The 18,940-nt window shown below is 41.6% G+C and overlaps 1 protein-coding gene across 2 annotated transcripts; it reads left to right on the top strand.

Moving 5' to 3' along the window:
• Positions 1-6,287: 6,287 nt before the first annotated feature.
• ZSCAN9 (zinc finger and SCAN domain containing 9) lies at positions 6,288-18,581 on the top strand. 2 transcript variants are annotated; one of them, XM_043908205.1, is made up of 6 exons: positions 6,294-6,367; positions 7,808-8,300; positions 8,504-8,651; positions 10,739-10,825; positions 12,204-12,867; positions 15,178-18,581. In XM_043908205.1, exons 2-5 carry the CDS (start codon positions 7,881-7,883, stop codon positions 12,818-12,820), a joined length of 1,272 nt encoding a protein of 423 aa, XP_043764140.1. In that variant the 5' UTR covers positions 6,294-6,367; positions 7,808-7,880; the 3' UTR covers positions 12,821-12,867; positions 15,178-18,581. The 2 variants fall into 2 exon arrangements, with proteins under 2 accessions (XP_043764139.1, XP_043764140.1); XM_043908204.1 differs by having other exon boundaries at positions 6,288-8,300.
• Positions 18,582-18,940: the final 359 nt, after the last annotated feature.

Genomic DNA, 18,940 nt, shown 5'->3' with positions numbered 1-18,940 from the left:
GTCTCACCCACAGAGGACTCCCCTTGTGCAGATATGTATGTTGTGGGAGAGAGCTACACCTGGTGCAACTCTGTCAGCCTTGATCAACAGCTCGCTAATGCATGTAAGATGCCTTGCAAAAACTGGCAAGGGGGGTACTCTCCTGCCCCCTTCCAGTGCCTATTGTTGGAAGCTTTCTCTATCCCTGTTGCTTTAATAAAATCTACCCAGAGCTCTGAGTGACAGAGACTGTCTTTGGCCGCAGAGTTAAATCCTCTTCCAAGGTCACAAATCCAGCAGCAACATTCATCATAAGCTATCATCTTGGGGGCTCATCCTGGATCCCAAGACAAAATGTCAGCTTTCATCTATCATTAGTCTAAGGTGTTATTATAATGCCAATAAATATTAACATAGAATTTTGTTTTCAAACTAGATAAATACCTTCAAAAGTTTGTGTGAAAAGTAAACAAGCATTAGTAGCCAGGAAAATTCAGAAAAGAATAACAAGGAAGAACAAGCCTTTTGGGTTTTAAAACAAACTTCAATGAAAAAAACATCATAGTATGAACAGGATAGAAAATCCAGAAGTAAGCACAAATATTTAAGAATTTGATAAAAATGGTATTTCAAGTCAGTGGAGAAAAGACAGATCACTCAATAAATGGTACTGGGACATCTGGGTAGATCAGTTCAGTTCAGTCACTTAGTTGTGTCCGACTGTGTGACCCCATGGACTGCAGCACGCCAGACTTCCCTGTCCATCAACTCTGGAGTTTGCTCAAACTCATGTCTATCAACGCCGTGATACCATCCAACCATCTCATCCTCTGTCATCCCCTTCTCCTCCTGCCTTCAATCTTTCCCAGCACCAGGGTCTTTTCCAGTGAGTCAGTTCTTCCCATCAGGTGGCCGAAATATTGGAGTTTCAGCTTCAACATCAGTCCTTACAATGAATATTCAGGACTGATTTCCTTTAGGATGGACTGGTTGGATCTCCTTGTAGTCCAAGGGACTCTCAAGAATCATCTCCAACACCACAGTTCAAAAGCATCAATTCTTCAGGGCTCAGCTTTCTTTACAGTCCAACTCTCATATCCATACATGACTACTGGAAAAACCATACCTTTGACTAGATGGACCTTTGTCAGCAAAGTAATGTCTCTGTTTTTTAATATGTCTAGGTTGGTCATAGCTTTTCTTCCAAGGAGCAAGCATCTTTTAATTTCATTGATGCAGTCACCATCTGCAGTGATTTTGGAGCCCGCAAAAATAAAGTCTCTCACTGTTTCCATTGTTTCCCCATCTATTGGCCACGAAGTGATGGGACTGGATGCCATGATCTTCATTTTCTGAATGTTGAGTTTTATGTCAGCTTTTTCACTCTCCTCTTTCACTTTCAAGAGGCTTTTTAGTTCCTCTTCACTTTCTGCCATAAGAGTGGTATCATCTGCATATCTGAGGTTATTGATATTTCTCCCAGCAATCTTGATTCCAGTTTGTGGTTCATCCAGCCTGGCATTTCACATGATATACTCTGCATCAATGTTAAATGAGCGGGGTGACAATATACAGTCTTGATGTACTCCTTTCCCAATTTGGAACCAGTCTGTTGTTCCATGTTCAGTTCCAACTATTGGTTCTTGACCTCCATACAGATTTCTCAGGAAGCAGGTGAGGTGGTCTGGTATTCCCATCTCTTTAAGAATTTGCCACAGTTTGTTTTGATCTACATAGTCAAAGGCTTTAGCATAATCGATAAAGCAGAAGTAGATGTTTTTCTGAAATTCTCTTGCTTTTCCGATGATCCAATGGATGTTGGCAATTTGATCTCTGATTCCTCTGCCTTTTCCAAATCCAGCTTGAATATCAGGAAGTTCACGGTTCATGTATTGTTGAAGCCTGGCTTGGAGAATTTTGAGCATTACTTTGCTAGCATGTGAAATGAGTGCAATTGTGCAGTAGTTTGAACATTCTTTGCCGTTGCCCTTCTTTTGGATTGGAATGAAAACTGATGTCTGGGTAGACAGACATCTGAGGGAAAAAAACAGAGTGCAATCCACATCTCATATTTTACAACTGAGTAATTTCTAGGTGGTTCAAGAATTTAAATAGGAAAAAAATAAAGCCCTAAAGGTCCTAGAAAAAACCACATGAGAATTTTCTTTTATAGTCTTGGCACAATGGAGGCCTTTCTTGGCATCCCAGAAAACATAAGGGATTAGTATATTGGCAAAAATCAAAAAGTTTGATGAAGATTGGGCATGATACCTCTTTCAGATAGTGTTAGCTGGAAATTTTCATAACTACTTTTGAAGGCAATTTAGTAGTCGATAATAAATGAATATTCTTTGATTCAGAAATTCTACTTTTAGGAATTTATCCTACAGATATATTCATATATGTGTAAAATGATGTATATATAAAGATATTTATGGAGAAGGAAATGGCAACCCACTCCAGTACTCTTGCCTAGAAAATTCCATGGATGGAGGAGCCTGGTGGGCTACAGTCCATGGGGTCGCAAAGAGTCAGACACAACTGAGTGACTTTTCACTTTCACTCTCACTTCCTAAATGCAATGGTGGTTCTGATTATTGCACTTAAAACTGGGATGTTGGACTATATTTTCAGTATTCTGTTGGACAGTAAAGTACTGTGTAGATAAAATGATATTAAAAAATATTGTTACCAAGTGTCAAAAAATAAATAAAAAAATAAAAATATTTAGTACAATATTATTTATAAATGGAAAATATTTGGAAATAATCTAATTGCTCATCAATAGAGAACTGGCTAAATAAATCTATATGATAGAATATTATACAACTGTCAAAAACAAAGAGATCTATGCCTATGGGAAAAACTCCAAAATTAAACAAGCAAACAGAGGAGCTGTGTGCATAATATCCTACTATCTGTATAAAATAATGGAGTTAAATTATAAATAAATAATTGCTTCCATATGTATAAAATATCTTTGAAAATCTACAAAAGAAATCAAGAGCTTTGGCTGTTTCTAGGGAGTGAAATTCAGTGACTAGAGGTAGGAGTGAGATGAAAATTTTTATTAAAAATTTCTTAAATTTGAAAATGTTTAAATAGATGAGATAGAGACCCTAGTACATATCCAGGATCTCTTATCCACAGTTCTACTGCTGCTGCTGCTAAGTCACTTCAGTCGTGTCTGACTCTGTGCAACCCCATAGACGGCAGCCCACCAGGCTCTGCTGTCCATGGGATTTTCCAGGCAAGAACACTGGAGTGGGTTGCCATTGCCTTCTCCGTCCACAGTTCTAAAATCCATACAATTCTGAACTCTTTTTCCCCCCATAAATTTGGCAGTAAAGCTCATCTGAGACAAATCTCAAGGTGAACTGAACCGGGATTTTTTTAATAGTCTTAAAAAATCTGAATTTTGAAACATAGTTACTCCCAAAGGTCTATGTGTGATTATATAATGAACACCATATACTCACCTACATTTATAAGTGTTCATTTTGCCGTATTTGTGCTCTCTCTCGCACACTCTCTCTCTGCTGAAGTATTTTATAGTAAATTATAGACATCATGACATACCACCCTTGTTCTTCAGTTCTCATCTTAAATAAACAAGAACATTTTCCTGTGGAACAATGATACCATTGTCAAGCTCAACAGAAGAGAAAAAATCAAAGGGAACTGTTTCAATGTAGTCTCTTTTGTACTTTTTGTACTTTGAAACCATGGCTCTATAAACTTATTCAATAGATAATGCAATTTTAAATTAGAAACAAATTTGGATGAGACCTTTAATAAAGAAAATTAGCCAGAAAGCTATGGGAACTGTCACTAAAGGACAACAAAGGATTCACAAATACCCAATTAAAAATAGAGGTTGGAGGGGAAATCATTTCGTGTTAATACCCAACTAATTTGGGGCTGGCATGAGTAGGGCTTTCATCAAGTCAGTACTGACAGAAGCATGGCACAGAAAGCTTTGAAGTAAAATTTTGTTTTCTCTGTCATAGAGGATGTGCTCAGTTACTCAGTCGTGTCCGACTTTTTGAGGCCCCATGGAATGTAGCCCGCCAGGCTCCTCTGTCCCTGGGATTTTCCCAGCAAGAATACTGAAGTGGGTTGCCATTTCTTTCTCCAGGAGATCTTTCCCACCCAGGGATTGAACCTGCCCCTCCAGTGCCTCTTGCATTGGCTGGCAGATTCATAGAGAGTCCAATGTAATCAATTTGACCCTAGGTGACTGGCTCTTCCTACTGGGATATTGCACCATACTGTGGTTGCAGCTCAACAGTGGCAATGTCTGGATTAGCTTTAGTGAAAGAAAGCCTTTTTTTTTTTTTTTTTTTCAGTCTATGCACATCTTCCATCATGGTAGTCAAGGTTACCATGTTCAAAAGTTCCTTGACCAAATCCTGAAGTAGCTGAATAAGCAGTTGCTGACATCCATGGGGAGATCAGCTTCCCCACTTCTAACTGAAACCTCTCACATGGTGGGTTAGTGAAGATTCATATGGGACACAAATATTTTTACACTTGAGTCTATTCACCTGCTGGCTAGTTCCTTACTTTCTTTGCTACCAATCCTCCAAATATTTTCTCTTCCTTCTCCTTCTTCTTCTTTTTGAACTTATGATAAAACACACAGTACAGTCAGTATCCCAATATGCCTGTTTCCAGGTTCAGGTGACCCTCAATGTTTTTGCTAGCCGAGTAATCAGTGTTTCTTCTTGTCCCTAATCTGAGTGGCATTTTAAATATTTTCAGTAGAGATTCCCAATTCTAAGTTAAAAATAATCCCTTCTGTCCTAGGACACTCATCAAGATACTGCTACAGGGGAATCTTCCTCCAGACAGAAAAGCGGGAGCCAGACTTTCTCCTAGCTATTTAACTCTAAGGAAGTCCAGTGTGCTGTTCACTTGACCCTAATTCAAATTGGCCTGAGTCCTATAGTTTACCTGCTTAAAAATCACACAAACCAGTTAGAGAGCCTAATCAACTGTCAATGAGATATTTAAGCATATGGTAACTGTGTTTACTTGTTACAGATGGGCATCAAAAATGGAAGAGAATAATATATTTAAAACCCAAGAGAAGGTGAGCATTTTTTCTCACTATATAGTTTTTAGGAAAGTTGTGCTGAGGGCTTTGCACGTGAGGTATATTGGAGAAAGTGATCAGAATTTGGGGCAAATTTTCTTCATGCTGGTGCTCTTAATGATTACACAGTTATTGGATATTTGGAAGAAGTTAAAGTAAGGGATGAAGCCTGAATTTATTTAATGCCTTCAGGTGGCAACATTGAGGAAAATAACTAAAGAAATTTATACAGCTGCAGTTTTGGAGTTAAAACCCATCATGGAACCTCCAGTAGCATGCAAGATGCTTTCTTACTGCTGTGATAAAATAATGAGGTCCTGTTAAAACAAAACATAGTTTAATCTATGAAATGCCTCCGTTCTGGTTGGCATAATAAAATTGATGAATGACTAACTACTTATAATAACACTCTTTTGTACCAGTAAACCTAATTTAACTGATTTTTTGATTGATTTTGTATTTATTGGGTTGGCCAAAAAATTTGTTCGGAACCCAATACTTTTTGGCAATCCAACACTACTAGAAATCCAGACAACTGTTGGGGGAGGGGGTGGAGGAAGGAAAGAAGACCTCTGTCAATACATAGGGGCCTGGACAAATAAATTGGGAGGCAGGTGCTTGATGTACTATTACACAGCCACTAAATGAGCTAGACCAACATGACCCATAAAGATGTCTGAGATAAATGACATGAAAACGTTAATGTAAGTGATGGGGGTGGGGGAAGCTAATTGTAAAATAGCTTAATGCCTATCTATCCATCTATCTCCTAATATATGTGAGAAATCATATATGAAAATTCCAAGCTAACGGCAGTTGACTGTTTACCTCAAGGAAGTGAGGCTAAAGAGGGACAAGGGGGATTACCACCCTTTATTAATTTTGGCATTGTCTTAGGTTTTTTAAAAACTGTAGTTCGTGTATTACTTTTTTTAATTTTTTTTAAACATGTTCAATAATTATGGTCTGTGCTTCCTCTCTGTTTTCAGTTTAAAACCTAACTGGGGTCCACACACATATGGAATTCTGATTATGTGATTCACCGTTGACATCCACATGGATGCTCAGGAAATTCGGGGCTGCTTCCAGGTGAGGCACGCGCAGGAGGTAGGAAACGAGACTCGGAATCCTAGACCGACCGGAAGTGCCTGTGCGCCGTGGGCCCCGCGGTGGGCTGGCTTCTTCCGCGCCGGGCCGCTGTTCCCGGCGCGCTCCTCCCAGTGCTGGGGCGGGACACCCCACCCCCTCGCCTTTTCCAGGCGGGGCACCCCACCCCCTCGCCTTTTCCAGGTCTGCAGAGACTGCCAGAGAACCTAGGTGGGGTGGGTGTGGCTGAGAAAGGGGTGTGAAAAGTGAACCTCGGCTCGGGGAGGGTGGAGGGGAGCGGACGGTGGTCGTGCCCGGGGGCCTAGAACCGACCAATCTCCCGGGCTGGGAATACCTTGCGCGGGAGAGGGTTACCGGGACGAAGGGTCTTCCCTGTGAATAACGGCAGCAGGATTAGGACTCAGGACAGGAAATGCCTGAAGTCTGGGGAAATACTTGGGTACAAGGAAGTTAAGGACAAATTTGTAGAATTTCTGTAGCCTTCCTCATGGAGAGCCAGCGTGTAATACTCTCACTCTTTGGTTCTAAAAGCAGATAACGGGGCGTTGAATGGACTGATTTTCCAGTGCAGAATGTGACGTTTTCCAATCCCCTTTCCCATGGTTCACTGATTCCCAAACCTTGGAGTGCATATAAATCCCTGGGGAGCCTAGGGATTAAAGATACATTATCAGGGCTCCCTATCCGCCCCATCCCCCACCCCTTAACCCTGGATTCCTATTCCCTAAATGTCTGCCCCAGGGCCGGTAACGCTGAAATTCAGCTGCTGGGCTGCTCTTCCTGACATTTTGGAGACAGCCCTCCTGGAAATCAGGCCCTGCCTGGGTGTGAGCAGACTTCTCCCTTGGGCTTCTGTAGATTCCTAGGACTGTCCTGTTAAATAATTTAACTGCAAGCAACCTCCTTAACTTCCCGTGGCCCCCATTTCTTATCTAGTGAAGTAGTGGTTGTAATCAAACCTCAGAGGGTAATTGTGAGGATTAAATGTGGTCTTGTATCTGAAAGCATGTTGTAGGGTGTTGTGCAGTGTTGGCTATTACTCTGAGAATCATCAAAGCAGTGTGGAAAACTCAGAGAATTTGCAGTCTACCTAAGCTTTCCTTTCTGTAAATTTAGTGAAAATGAAACTGTCCTTAGTGGTTGTTTTGAAGATTAATTTTAAAAACTCATGTAAAGATTTCAGTAAAAGTAAGTTCATTCATTTAGTCCAAGACAAGAAGCAAAGTTTTCATTTTTTTTTTTCCTCTCTAATTTAACTTTTTTACAATGAGTCTGAACTTTTTAACCGTTCTGAGTGATCTGTTTGGTCCGTAATTTCTCCATGAACTCTGTAAGGTATTATTGCTATTTCTTTTTCACATTAAAAAACTGAGATTGGAAGAAGATAAGAAATTGGTACAAGATTGCACAATTGGTAAAAGAATCAGAATAAAACTGAGGTCTGGGTAAATTGAAAGTCTGCTTTTTGTACATTATGACTTTATTTATTCCATTATTTCATTCTTTGGTCAGCAAGTCACTACTTTCAGTGAAGAGGTTTAGGTCTATAACAATTGATTATAAGTTTCTATCATTAACTGTTGCCATTTTTCTACCTAAACAATGACTTTTACTGCTTAAAAGGACGGAACTTCCAAAGGTGTTTCTAACTCATAGCTCCAGCTAGAGGGAGCCTTTTAAGCTATTCAAGGTCAAGATGAATATAGACTCCAAGGAGATTTTATGCCTGGATATGCAAGCTCCCAAGGTTTGGGAAGAACTTATGACAGAAAAAGTGGAGGCAGAAAGTCATCTCCAAATGCAGGAATCTAGACTGAAACGCAGTAATCCACTGGCCAGAGAGATCTCCCGAAGGCACTTTCGACAGCTCTGCTACCAGGAGACTCCTGGACCCAGGGAGGCTCTCACTCGACTCCGGGAACTTTGCTACCAGTGGTTGAGGCCACATGTGAGCACGAAGGAGCAGATCCTGGACCAGCTAGTGCTGGAGCAGTTCCTGTCCATCCTGCCCCAGGAGCTGCAGGGCTGGATGCGGGAGCACTGTCCAGAGAGTGGGGAAGAAGCAGTGATTTTGCTGGAGGATCTGGAGAGAGAGCTTGATGAACCGCAACACGAGGTAAGAAGGGAGATTCACCAGGGAAAGAATATGTGTCGGTCACCAAGGAGCTCTGTGTCCTCTGCTTTGTATCCCCTTGACTTTGGTGATTAAATAAGACCTTGCTTTCTGTGTCTTTCTGAGAAGTGTTTCTTTAGACAGTTAATTTCTTCAGAGGTCAAATCTTATATCTTAAAAAAAAAATCTTGTTTCTTTGTTTCTAGATGGTAGCCTGCAGACAGGAACAAGAAGTCCTTTCTAAAGAGACAGTGTCTCTGGAAGCACAGATGTCACCGGCCTTTCAGTCCCAGCCTAAGGAGCCCCAACTCACACATGACCCTGCTCAGGAGCCCCACCCTATTGGAGAGACAGGTGAGGGACAGGATTTATCTGGTGTTGAACATATCCCACGTGGTCAAGCACAGATGGACAAAAAAACCAGAACTATGAAACCAGGGAGTGAGAAATTCTCTACCAGCAATGCTCAGAGCTTCTGGAAGCTGCTTTTATTTGGGCAGGTTACTTAACCAGTTCATCAAGATTTCTTCATCTGCAAAACGTCTGCTCAGGCTGCCATAACAGAATATCACAGACTGGCTGGCTTAAGCAACAGAAGTTTATTTTCTCATAGTTTTGGAGGCTAGAAATTCAAGGTCAAGATGCCATCAGAGTTGATCTCTAGTGAGACCTCTATTCCTGGACTGTAGAGAGCTGCCTTCTTGCTATGTCCTCACATGGGCATTTCTCTCTACCTGTGCGTGTGGAGAGAGGAGGAGAAAGAGAGCAAGAGAGCCCTCGGGTATCTCTTCTTCTTCTTATAAGGACATCAGTCCTGTTGGATTAGGACCCCACCTTTAATTACCTTAATTATCTCTCTGAAGACCCTATCTTCAAATACAGTTAAGGCTTCAACAGATGAATTTGGGGTAGGCATGACACAGTTCAGTCAATAACAAATATGTACCTCAAAAGGTCTCTGTGGGCATTGAATACAATTTGTGAAAAACATGTGGCACACATTATGCTTAATGCATTGTAACTGTTATCAGAAATTACCAGGGCCACTCTTGTCGATTTGGGTTTACATTTGCAGTCAAAAGATACGAGTTATACTTAGTAGGTGGCAGACTGGATGAGAGAATCCAATGGAATAGACCTTGCCATTTTTTTGTGTGTAATCTTCTTAGTGGTGTCAGCACTGGGCACCAGTGGGTATAGACCTGGCTACTTGGGGCTGAGTCAGTTGCCTTCCCATTCTAACTCTCCCTGCACAATTGGCTCCAAATTCAGTCTAATTCCTCACATATAACATCACAGCCTCTTACTGCCTTTTTGTTACCCTTCTGGTAATCTATCCACAGCAGAGGTCTCCTGTTTTCACTTTCACATTACCCCATGTGTATCAAAGCTACAACTTCTCTTGTCGCTCTGTTTCCAGCTTCTATTTATTTCGTTTACCCTAGCAATCACACAGTTATGATTTTGGAATACATCTCTTAATTTAAATTAAAACTATATTTGATGAGTAATTCTGTGCCCACTACAGACCTTCCTCTGACTCCCATGACCTCATCTTACTAAAATTCCTTCGGTTTCATCCTCCTCCTTAATGGGCATCTTTCTAGTAAGTTCCTTTGTTACTTTCTTCTTCCTCTCCCCATGAATTTGGACTTCTCATTTTTCAGCCATTTTTTCCTTTCTTCTACTTTCCAAGCCTGCATCTAGAATGCTGCTGAGAATCCTTCTTCCACGGCACATCTGAGTAAGTCCTTCATCCATCTGTCCATCCATCCATCTGGTCATTCATTCATTCAACTAATATGTGTTAAGCATCTACAGTGGCTATAGGAGAGTGTCCAGAGGGCTTCTACAGAGCAGAGAGTGCTCCCTCCAGCACTGTCAGTGCACATGTGTATTGTACGTTCAGGAAAAGCCCATTTTGTAAAAGCAATGTGGGAAGTACTTGAGATTACAAGGACTAAATCCAAGTTCCAGCTCTTCAGTTTTTTAGCCAAGCAACATTTAAAGTTACTTTATATCACTGAATTTGAGTTTTCTTTTAAAATGCATATAGATAGTAAAGAATCCCCAAAACACACAAGTTTACATAGTAAAAAAGTCCAACTCCCCAGAAGTAACTACTCTTGTCAAATTGCAGTGTTGTTTTTCAGATTTCTTTTTAAATATAGTCTGTCTAACTATAGACAGACTCCTTTGTATATCTTTAGTTCTTTTAAGAAGTGGGATACTAACATGAACAGGTTTTGTGGTTAGTTTGATAATATACATGAAAGTGCTTCGTAACTCATAGAATGCTGTATAAATGATAATTATTAAAAAGTGGGAAATGTCTTGGCTTTTATATTCTACCCAGTCCTCTTGTACATTTCAGATGTAAATGTAAAGTTTGAGCAAAAGGGCAGTACTGGTCTCACTTGTGACCCATTTCTTCTCTGCAGACACATTTCTGTTTTGCAAACCTGTTGTCACCTCCCAGCTAAAAGGAAGTCGAGAACCGTGGTCTCATCCCAGAGGAGTCTTAAGAGGTACCTATCCAGGAGTGTGAGGGACAGTGCAGTTAGATGTTGGAGAAAGAGTCCAATGTTTTGGGTTTTTCTGAGTTGCAAAGTGGTGATCACACCTGGGGAACCCACGACATCCTATGGATTCCACAGCAGCCCTTCTCCATCCTCACCTTCAACTCATCTAAATAAAGGCGGTCTAATTAGGTTGGTTGACCATTGTCCAACGTGAACCAGTCCTATGGAACAGCGTTTGCCTCAGCACCAGCCCCTGGGTCTGTCATTTCAGGCCATAGTAGTAACATTGATTTTAATCCTTTCTCTAAATATTCAACAAGTATTTATTGAGCCACCACTGTGCACCAGCCAAGATTCTCAGGGAATAAACCAGAAAGATCTTGTTCCCATCGAAGTAAGATTGTATGTAGCAAGGGGGAGACAAATAATAAGCTTGTAAATAAGATGATATAATTTGTTAGAAGATGGTGTTACAGAATAAAGCACAAATAGAAGAGCATACAGGGAATTTGACTGCTATGGATGGGGCACACAGAGTGTAGTTTTAAGTGGAAGAATTGAGAAGGTGAGAATTGAGCAAAAACTTCAAGGAAGTGAGAGAATGAGCTCTGAGGTCAGCGTTTCCAGGAAGAGAGACGCACTAGAGCTGAGGCTTTGTCCTGGGGATGCACCCGGGATGATTACAGATTAGAAAGACATAAAGTACTTCCTACAGCACCTAGAGTAAGAGAAGCTCAGCACTTTTTCCATAAATGACCAAATGAACGGAGGTCTACACAAAATAACTTTCTTTAGAAAGGGTCACTTTGAGGCTCCCTGCATCACAGTGTGGAGGGAATTCTCAGGGAAGACTCCAGAGAAGCCACTCTGATCCTGACCATTCTCTTCTTGTGAAGAATGTAAAAAAATTTTCTTCAGGCCCCATCCATGTGAGGGGCACCTAGCTGCATTTTGCCAAAGAAGGCAAACTTCCCTCGTTACCTAGAAGAAGGTGTTGCCACACTGGCCCCTCAGTTTGTAACCTCCTTCCTACTCTGTGACATCAGGATAGAAGTACCTTACTTGGGACTTCCTTGGTGGTCCAGTGGCTAAGATTCTGTGCTCCCAGTGCAGGGACCTGGGTTTGATCTCTGGTCAGGGAACTAGATCCCATATGCAGCAACTAAGAGTTCATATGCCACAGCTGAAAAAAAAAAGATTCTGCATGCCACTGTGAAGATCAAAGATCTCATGTGCCACAACTAAGACCCCTGCAGCCAAATAAATACAAAGATTAAAAAGAAAAAGAAGCAGTAGCACCTTGCATTTCTGTTCACATAGCAACCCATTCATCACTGGGCTCAGGGAACAAGTGACATTTACCTGGTCTTTTTTTTTGTTTCAGGTGGAATGACCCAGGCTGAGGGCAGAGAGTTGGTGCTAAGGAAACATTATCCTAAGAGAGTGGAACCATGTGGGAAAGTGTCTTATGGACAGACCTGGGAGAAATCACAGCAGGGGCCCCGACATGGAGAAATCAGTGAACATAAGGGTGGGGTAGAGAGGCACTGGGGAAACCCTGTAGGAACCGGACCACACAGATGTGAGGAATGTGGAAAGAGCTTTGCTCAGAGCTCGGGTCTGGTTCGACATCAAAGAATTCACACTGGAGAAAGACCCTATGAGTGTAATGAATGTGGGAAAACCTTCAGTCGGAGTTCAGGTCTTTTTAATCACAGAGGAATCCACAATATTCAGAAACGGTACCACTGTAAGGAGTGTGGAAAGGCCTTCAGCCAGAGTGCCGGTCTCATCCAGCATCAGAGAATCCATAAGGGAGAAAAGCCATATCAGTGCAGCCAGTGTAACAAGAGCTACAGTCGGCGCTCATTTCTCATCGAGCATCAGAGAAGTCACACGGGGGAGCGCCCTCACCATTGCAACCAGTGTGGGAAAAGCTTTAACCGCCACTGCAATCTCATCCGCCATCAGAAGATCCACCTGGTGGCTGAGCTGGTCTAATCCAAGCTGTGTGCAAGTTTTCCGGGTCACTCACCAAGTCACGTGGGGTACGTAAAGACTAGAAAACACCTTTCTTCCTATCTCTACAAAATGTGTTTTGGTCTCAGTTCAATTCAGTTGCTCAGTCATGTCTGACTCTTTGTGACCCCATGGACTGCAGCACGCCAGGCCTCCCTGTACATCACCAACTCCCAGAGTTTACTCAAACTCATGTCCATCGAGTTGGTGATGCCATTCCAACCATCTCATCATCTGTCATCCCCTTCTCCTCCCCACTTCAGTCTTTCCCAGAGTCAGGATCTTTTCAAATGAGTCAGTTCTTCACATCAGGTGGCCAAAGTATTGGGGTTTCAGCTTCAGCATCAGTCCTTCCAATGAATATTCAGGACTGATTTCCTTTAGGATGGACTGGTTGGATCTCCTTGCAGTCCAAGGGACTCTCAAGAGTTTTCTCCAACACCACAGTTCAAAAGCATCAATTCTTCAGCACCCAGCTTTCTCTAGAGTCTGACTCTCACATCCATACATGACTACTGGAAAAACCATAGCTTTGACTAGATGGACCTTTGTCAGCAAAGTAATGTCTTTGCTTTTTAATATGCTGTCTAGGTTGGTCATAACTTTTCTTCCAAGGAGCAAGCGTCTTTTAATTTCAGGGCTGCAATCACCATCTGCAGTGATTTTGGAGCCCAAAAATATAAAGTCTGTCACTGTTTCCATTGTTTTCCCAACTATCTGCCGTGAAGTGATGGGACCAGATGCCATGATCTTAGTTTTCTGAATGTTGAGTATTAAGCCAACTTTTTCAGTCTCCTCTTTTACTTTCATCAAGAGGCTCTTTGTTTCTTCACTTTGTGCCATCAGTGTGGTGTTATCTGCATATCTGAGGTTATTGCTGTTTCTCCTGGTAATCTTGATTCCAGCTTGTGCTTCATTCAGCCCAGCATTTGCATGATGTACTCTGCATATAAGTTAAATAAGCAGGGTGACAATATACAGCCTTGACCTACTCCTTTCCTAATTTGGAACCAGTCTGTTGTTCCCTGTCCAATTCTAACTGTTGCTTCTTGATCTGCATACAGATTTCTCAGGAGGCAGATCAGGTGGTCTGGTATTCCCATCTCTTGAAGAATTTTCCACGGTTTGTTGTGATCCACACACTCAAAGGCTTTGGCATAGTCAATAAAGCATTAGTAGATGTTTTTTTTTGGAACTCTCTTGCTTTTTTGATGATCCAGCGGATGTTGGTGTTTTGATCTGGGGACATCCATAAAAGGAAGGTTTGGGGTTTTGAAGGTGCTGCTTTCTCTTTGGTTCCTCTGCCCTTTCCTGTTTCTTACTAGCCCCATCCCTCTTATTTATTCTCTTTGAGATGACTGCTAACCTTTTCTAAAAATGTATTAATAAATGGCAGTGCCACAGCCAACCTGCCAGGACGACCTGTATCTGTGTTTAATTCCTAAAGATCACATAGAGTGCTGCTAATGTTTTACAATAGCGGGGTCTTTGGTGTTCCCTGTGACCAGTACCCACATAGTAAACACTATTTCTGCCTACTGCTTCCCTCTGACACCTGCGTAATCCTCCCTTGGATCACTGACCAGCGTTGGCTGGGCGCTTTGCTGTTCTCAGAGTGCTTCCATTTACTTCACCACAGTTGCTTCTCCCAACAACCACACAGGAAAATGAATATTATTATCCTGTTTTACAGACGAGGAATTGAAGATTCAGAAGATCCAAACCTTAGAGCCAAGGCTTAACCTTTGGTCTTTAATTTTAGTAAACTTTTAACTTATGGAATAATTTTAAACTTATAAAAAAAGTTGCAAAGAGGGAGTTCCCTGGCAGTCCAGTGGTTAGGACCCGGGGCTTTCGCTGCCATGGCCCCCGTTCAGTCCATGGTCAGGGAACTAATATCCCACAAGCTGTGCAGCATGTCACTGCCCTCCCCCCACAAAAGTTGTAAAAATAGAGTTCTCATGTACCCTTCACCCAGCTTCCCCTAATGTTAACATCTTACGTCAGGTCTTTTCAGTTAAACCCTTGACTTTTGACTCCAAATCCCACTGTTTACAGTGTCATGCTTCATATTTGTATTCTTAGATTTCCTCATTTAAGCTCAGTCACCCGAAATTCCCTTAGTGCTCTTCCATCCCATTTTCAGCATTACAAAAAGTCATCAGTATCCTAAGTATTAACATAAGACATCAGAGCATTGGATCATCATCCATAAGATGCTTTAAAAACTACCATCTTAAATCTCCTGAATTTTCCTTTCTGTTGTGTTGCTTAGGTCTGGAGTTGTCTGCTGATGTTCTAATCTGATCTTGTGTTCATTTTTTTTTTTTCACACTTAGGATCCTGGTGAATGCTTGCAGTGTTCTACATACCATCCTTTATAACCCTATATTTTCTTTGGAACTGCTGAGTTTTCCATCTGAAAAAATAATCCAATGAAAAGAAGGGACCTGTTAGGAGGGAGAAAATCTTCCAAATGAAATGCAAGAATATGAAGTTGGTGTGTATCTGAAAAGTATATGAAGAGGGAATAATTTGAGGAGGGCATGAGAAAGATGAAATCTGTGATGCCAGGCGCCAAAAGAAGAAATAATGGCCAGACACAGAACAGGTATGTGGGATAAGGAAAGAAAAGTTCAGACAGTGGACATCTGTCAGTAGAAGGAAGGAAGATGGGCCTAGGAACATATCCAGAATGGTCCGGAATGCTTATGGATATGTCAAGATTTGATCATGTAGGGGATATATGCAACAGACTGTCAACATGGTAATGGGGGTAGATGGAGGACTACATGACCCTTTCACTTTGTGTTACCTCTCTTAGAGCTGTGAATGTGCTTATTGTACAGAGGTGGTATGAATCCCCCTTCCAGTTACTAGGGATGATGCTATGAAGAATGAATGAAAAATGTTTTATTCTCATCAGGGAACTTTTGGGGGAGAGTAGGGCAGCACCCAAGCTGGTCCAGAATTGACTTGAATAGTGCAAAGGATGTCACAGGTTAAGAGCACTGAGACTGGAACTTCCAAGACAGATTTGAAATTTTGCTGTCTATCAGGTATATTAAAGTGTTAGTTACTCAGTTGTGTCCAACTCTTTGTGACCCCAAGGATGTAGCCACTAGGCTACAGGGAATATCCATGAAATTCTCTAGGCAAGAATACTGGAGTGGGTTGCCATTTCTTTCTCCAGGGGATCTTCTCAACCCAGGGATCAAGCCCAGGTCTCCTGCATTGCAGACAGCCAGGTAAGCTCAAAGAAGGAGCTTCCTGGAGAAGGAAATAACAGTTCATGGTATCACAAGAGGCAGACAAGACTTAGGATTAAACCACCACCACCAGTGCAAAGGAGGGTAAGAGCTAGTGGCCCTGGTTTTTATTGTGGTTAGGGGATGGGCCCAGGAAATACTTCTTATGCACAGATAAAGTAAGGACTTGCATAGTTTGAGGTGCCAAGTGAGGAAGCACATTTCTTATAAACTTACTCAGATGTGGGGGAGAAAGGAAGGGACAAATAGAAGGTGAAAGCTGTCAGTGATCTGTCAAAAATCAACAACAGAGTCAGGATTTTTTAAAAATTACAACTGTTTAAAGAAAACCAATTCAGGAGATACTTTATCATGTGATTCTAGTTGCTCTGTCCTTGTAAACTAAGGAGTATGTATGAATTTAGCATTCAATCCATTTTTAAACAAATGTATATAACCAGAAAAAGCATCTGTTTAAAAAAAAAATCCATAACTGTCCATTTGACTACCTGAAGCTGTCTCACTACTGCAGAGTGGCTCACCTCCCACTGAAGTCAGCTGAGACTTTCTAGAAGAGGTGAGCTCCCAGAGGCAGCCTGTCCCCTCACTAGACTCTTAAAGAGAGTGTGGTTTGTGGGACCTGAGGTGAAATTTCAGGGATTCCTAATCTGTTTGGAGACATACAACTCTTTCTTGCCTACTTCCTGCCAGAGAGGATCAGCTGGGACCTATGAGTGATTAAGAATGTTTAGATTCAAAAGGGTATTACTATGGTAGTGGTTAATTTTAATACACTGAGGAGCTATAGTGTCCATCATATTTTCAAAAGGGTCCAAAAACTAAACAAAGTTAAGAACTACTGCTTGATGTGTGGTGGAATGACAAGAAACAGGTGTGGTGGAGCCTTTTCAGAGAGAGCCCTGACTCCCACTTTGATTTTTTTCACACGTACACACACACACACACACACACACACACACAGTCCCACATCAACCTTTTCATCTGCTCTCCTGGTTTACCAGGTTTTCTCTCCAGATCCTCCAGCACAATCACCGTCTCCTCGTCACATTCTGGATGACGTCCTCACCCTTAGACCAGTTGCTGGTCACTCTGCCTATCCTGACAAGATGATACCCAGTGCAGCAGAAGCCAGTGCTTTGGGAGTACTTTTAAGGTACAGAACTAACTGTTGAATACAAAGGTATTAATATCAGATGAGCTAGTTGAAGGCTATAACCAGAAGATTCTCTGAGGCTCACACAGCAAGAAGTTAACTCAGAATTCAACCCTCAATTCAGAAAAATCTAGATGTCTTCTACATTCTGTTCACCCCTAGAAACCTTTCTTTGACTCATAGAATTCAGTTATCTAAGGGGGTGTTTCCAGGTTTGCCCCTATCCCTTTGGGAGAAAAGTAGAGAAATGGAGAGAGAAGGAATATACTGGACATCTCTTTGAGATTACATCAAAGACTGGCTTTTATCACAGCTCATATTGTAGCCTTTCACAGTGGCAGTACCTATCCAAGTGCTTGGTGTCATTTGCCACTTTCCAACTTCCTCAGATTCTATTATTTACTTTCCTGAATCTGTTTCCTTAAGTATGACTGAAATTCCAGTCTTATTTATGGGACTGTGGACTACCCAAGCCAGGAGAGTCACCATTGTTACCTGCACAACAGCTGATTGATAAAGGTGAGGGTAAAGTACTGTTCATGAGAAACAATGTGTGTGTGTGTGTGTGTTTGTGTTAGTCGCTCAATCGTGTTCAACTCTTTGCAACCCCATGGACAGTAGCCCATCAGGCTCCTCTGACCATATAGGTGGGTAAAAATCTTACTGGATAACTGAAACTCTGGGTACAAAGCTTCTATCCTAATTTTTCTACTAATTAGATGGAGGAACTTGAGCTCCCTGAATTTCTCTAGGTTTCAGCAGAGAAGTGAGGCTTTTAGTTTTTAGGGGGTCTTTAAAGTTGACCATGGAGAGGTGCTCATAAACCATTTTTAAAGAGTCTACAAATTAGCCATAATACCTTTTCTTTAATTTTGTTTGGCAGCGAGGTGACTGTTCCTCAAGAGGTGAAAGCAGTGTGAGAGTTAAAATGTGTCTAGAGTGAGTGCTGGCCTTCTATGTCAATATATGTATGTATATACCTTGAGGAAATTAGAATTATTAAAAAAAACAGTTATGCATGCAAAGCTTTATCACCATAATATGGAAAGAGAATATATGTCTAAGGAAAATTCATAAGTAATGCTCCATATCTTGAGATTTATGTGTATGCATAATAGGGTCTTTGACCTAAGATTAAACAAGACCAAAAGGACATCAGCAAGGACTGGTGGACATATTTTCTCAGATTTTTGGGGTCTGGGATTTCATTTTATTCTACTAACAAGCTAATTAGGGCTTCCCTGGTAGCTCAGCTGGTAAAGAATCTGCCTGCAATGCAGGAGATCCTGGTTTGATTCCTGGGTTGGCAAGATCTGCTGGAGAAGGGATAGGCTACCCATTTCAGTATTCTTGGGCTTCCCTGGTGGCTCAGCTGGTGAAGAATCTGCCTGTGATGTAGGAGACCTGGATTCAATCCCTGGGTTGAGAAGATCTCCTGGGAAAGGCTACCCACTCCAGTATTCTGGCCTGGAGAATGCTATGGACTGTATAGTCCATGGAGTCATGATCACAAAGAATCAGACATGACTGAGCGACTTTCACTTTGAACAAACTAATTAACTTAGCCTGTGATTCTTTCATGGAATCTGGCATAAAATATGAGTTTCCTGGGTCAGAAACAAAGAATTTTATATGAGTCCATGGAGGCCCAATGCCTTTCACATTTTACCCTCAGAATTT

This window comes from Cervus elaphus, chromosome 7 (assembly GCF_910594005.1).
Source record: "Cervus elaphus chromosome 7, mCerEla1.1, whole genome shotgun sequence".
In the NCBI taxonomy this organism is placed as follows: domain Eukaryota; kingdom Metazoa; phylum Chordata; class Mammalia; order Artiodactyla; family Cervidae; genus Cervus; species Cervus elaphus.
The sequence above is the reverse complement of the archived record's forward strand: the minus strand, read 5'-3'. Positions and strand labels throughout refer to the sequence as shown.

Coding starts and splice junctions, on each gene's coding strand:
- ZSCAN9 (XM_043908204.1), top strand. CDS start 7,881: ATGAATATAGACTCCAAGGAGATTTTATGCCTGGATATGCAAGCTCCC. Junction 8,652..10,738: donor CCACCCTATTGGAGAGACAG/GTGAGGGACAGG, acceptor TCTTCTCTGCAG/ACACATTTCTGTTTTGCAAA. Junction 10,826..12,203: donor TCCCAGAGGAGTCTTAAGAG/GTACCTATCCAG, acceptor TTTTTGTTTCAG/GTGGAATGACCCAGGCTGAG.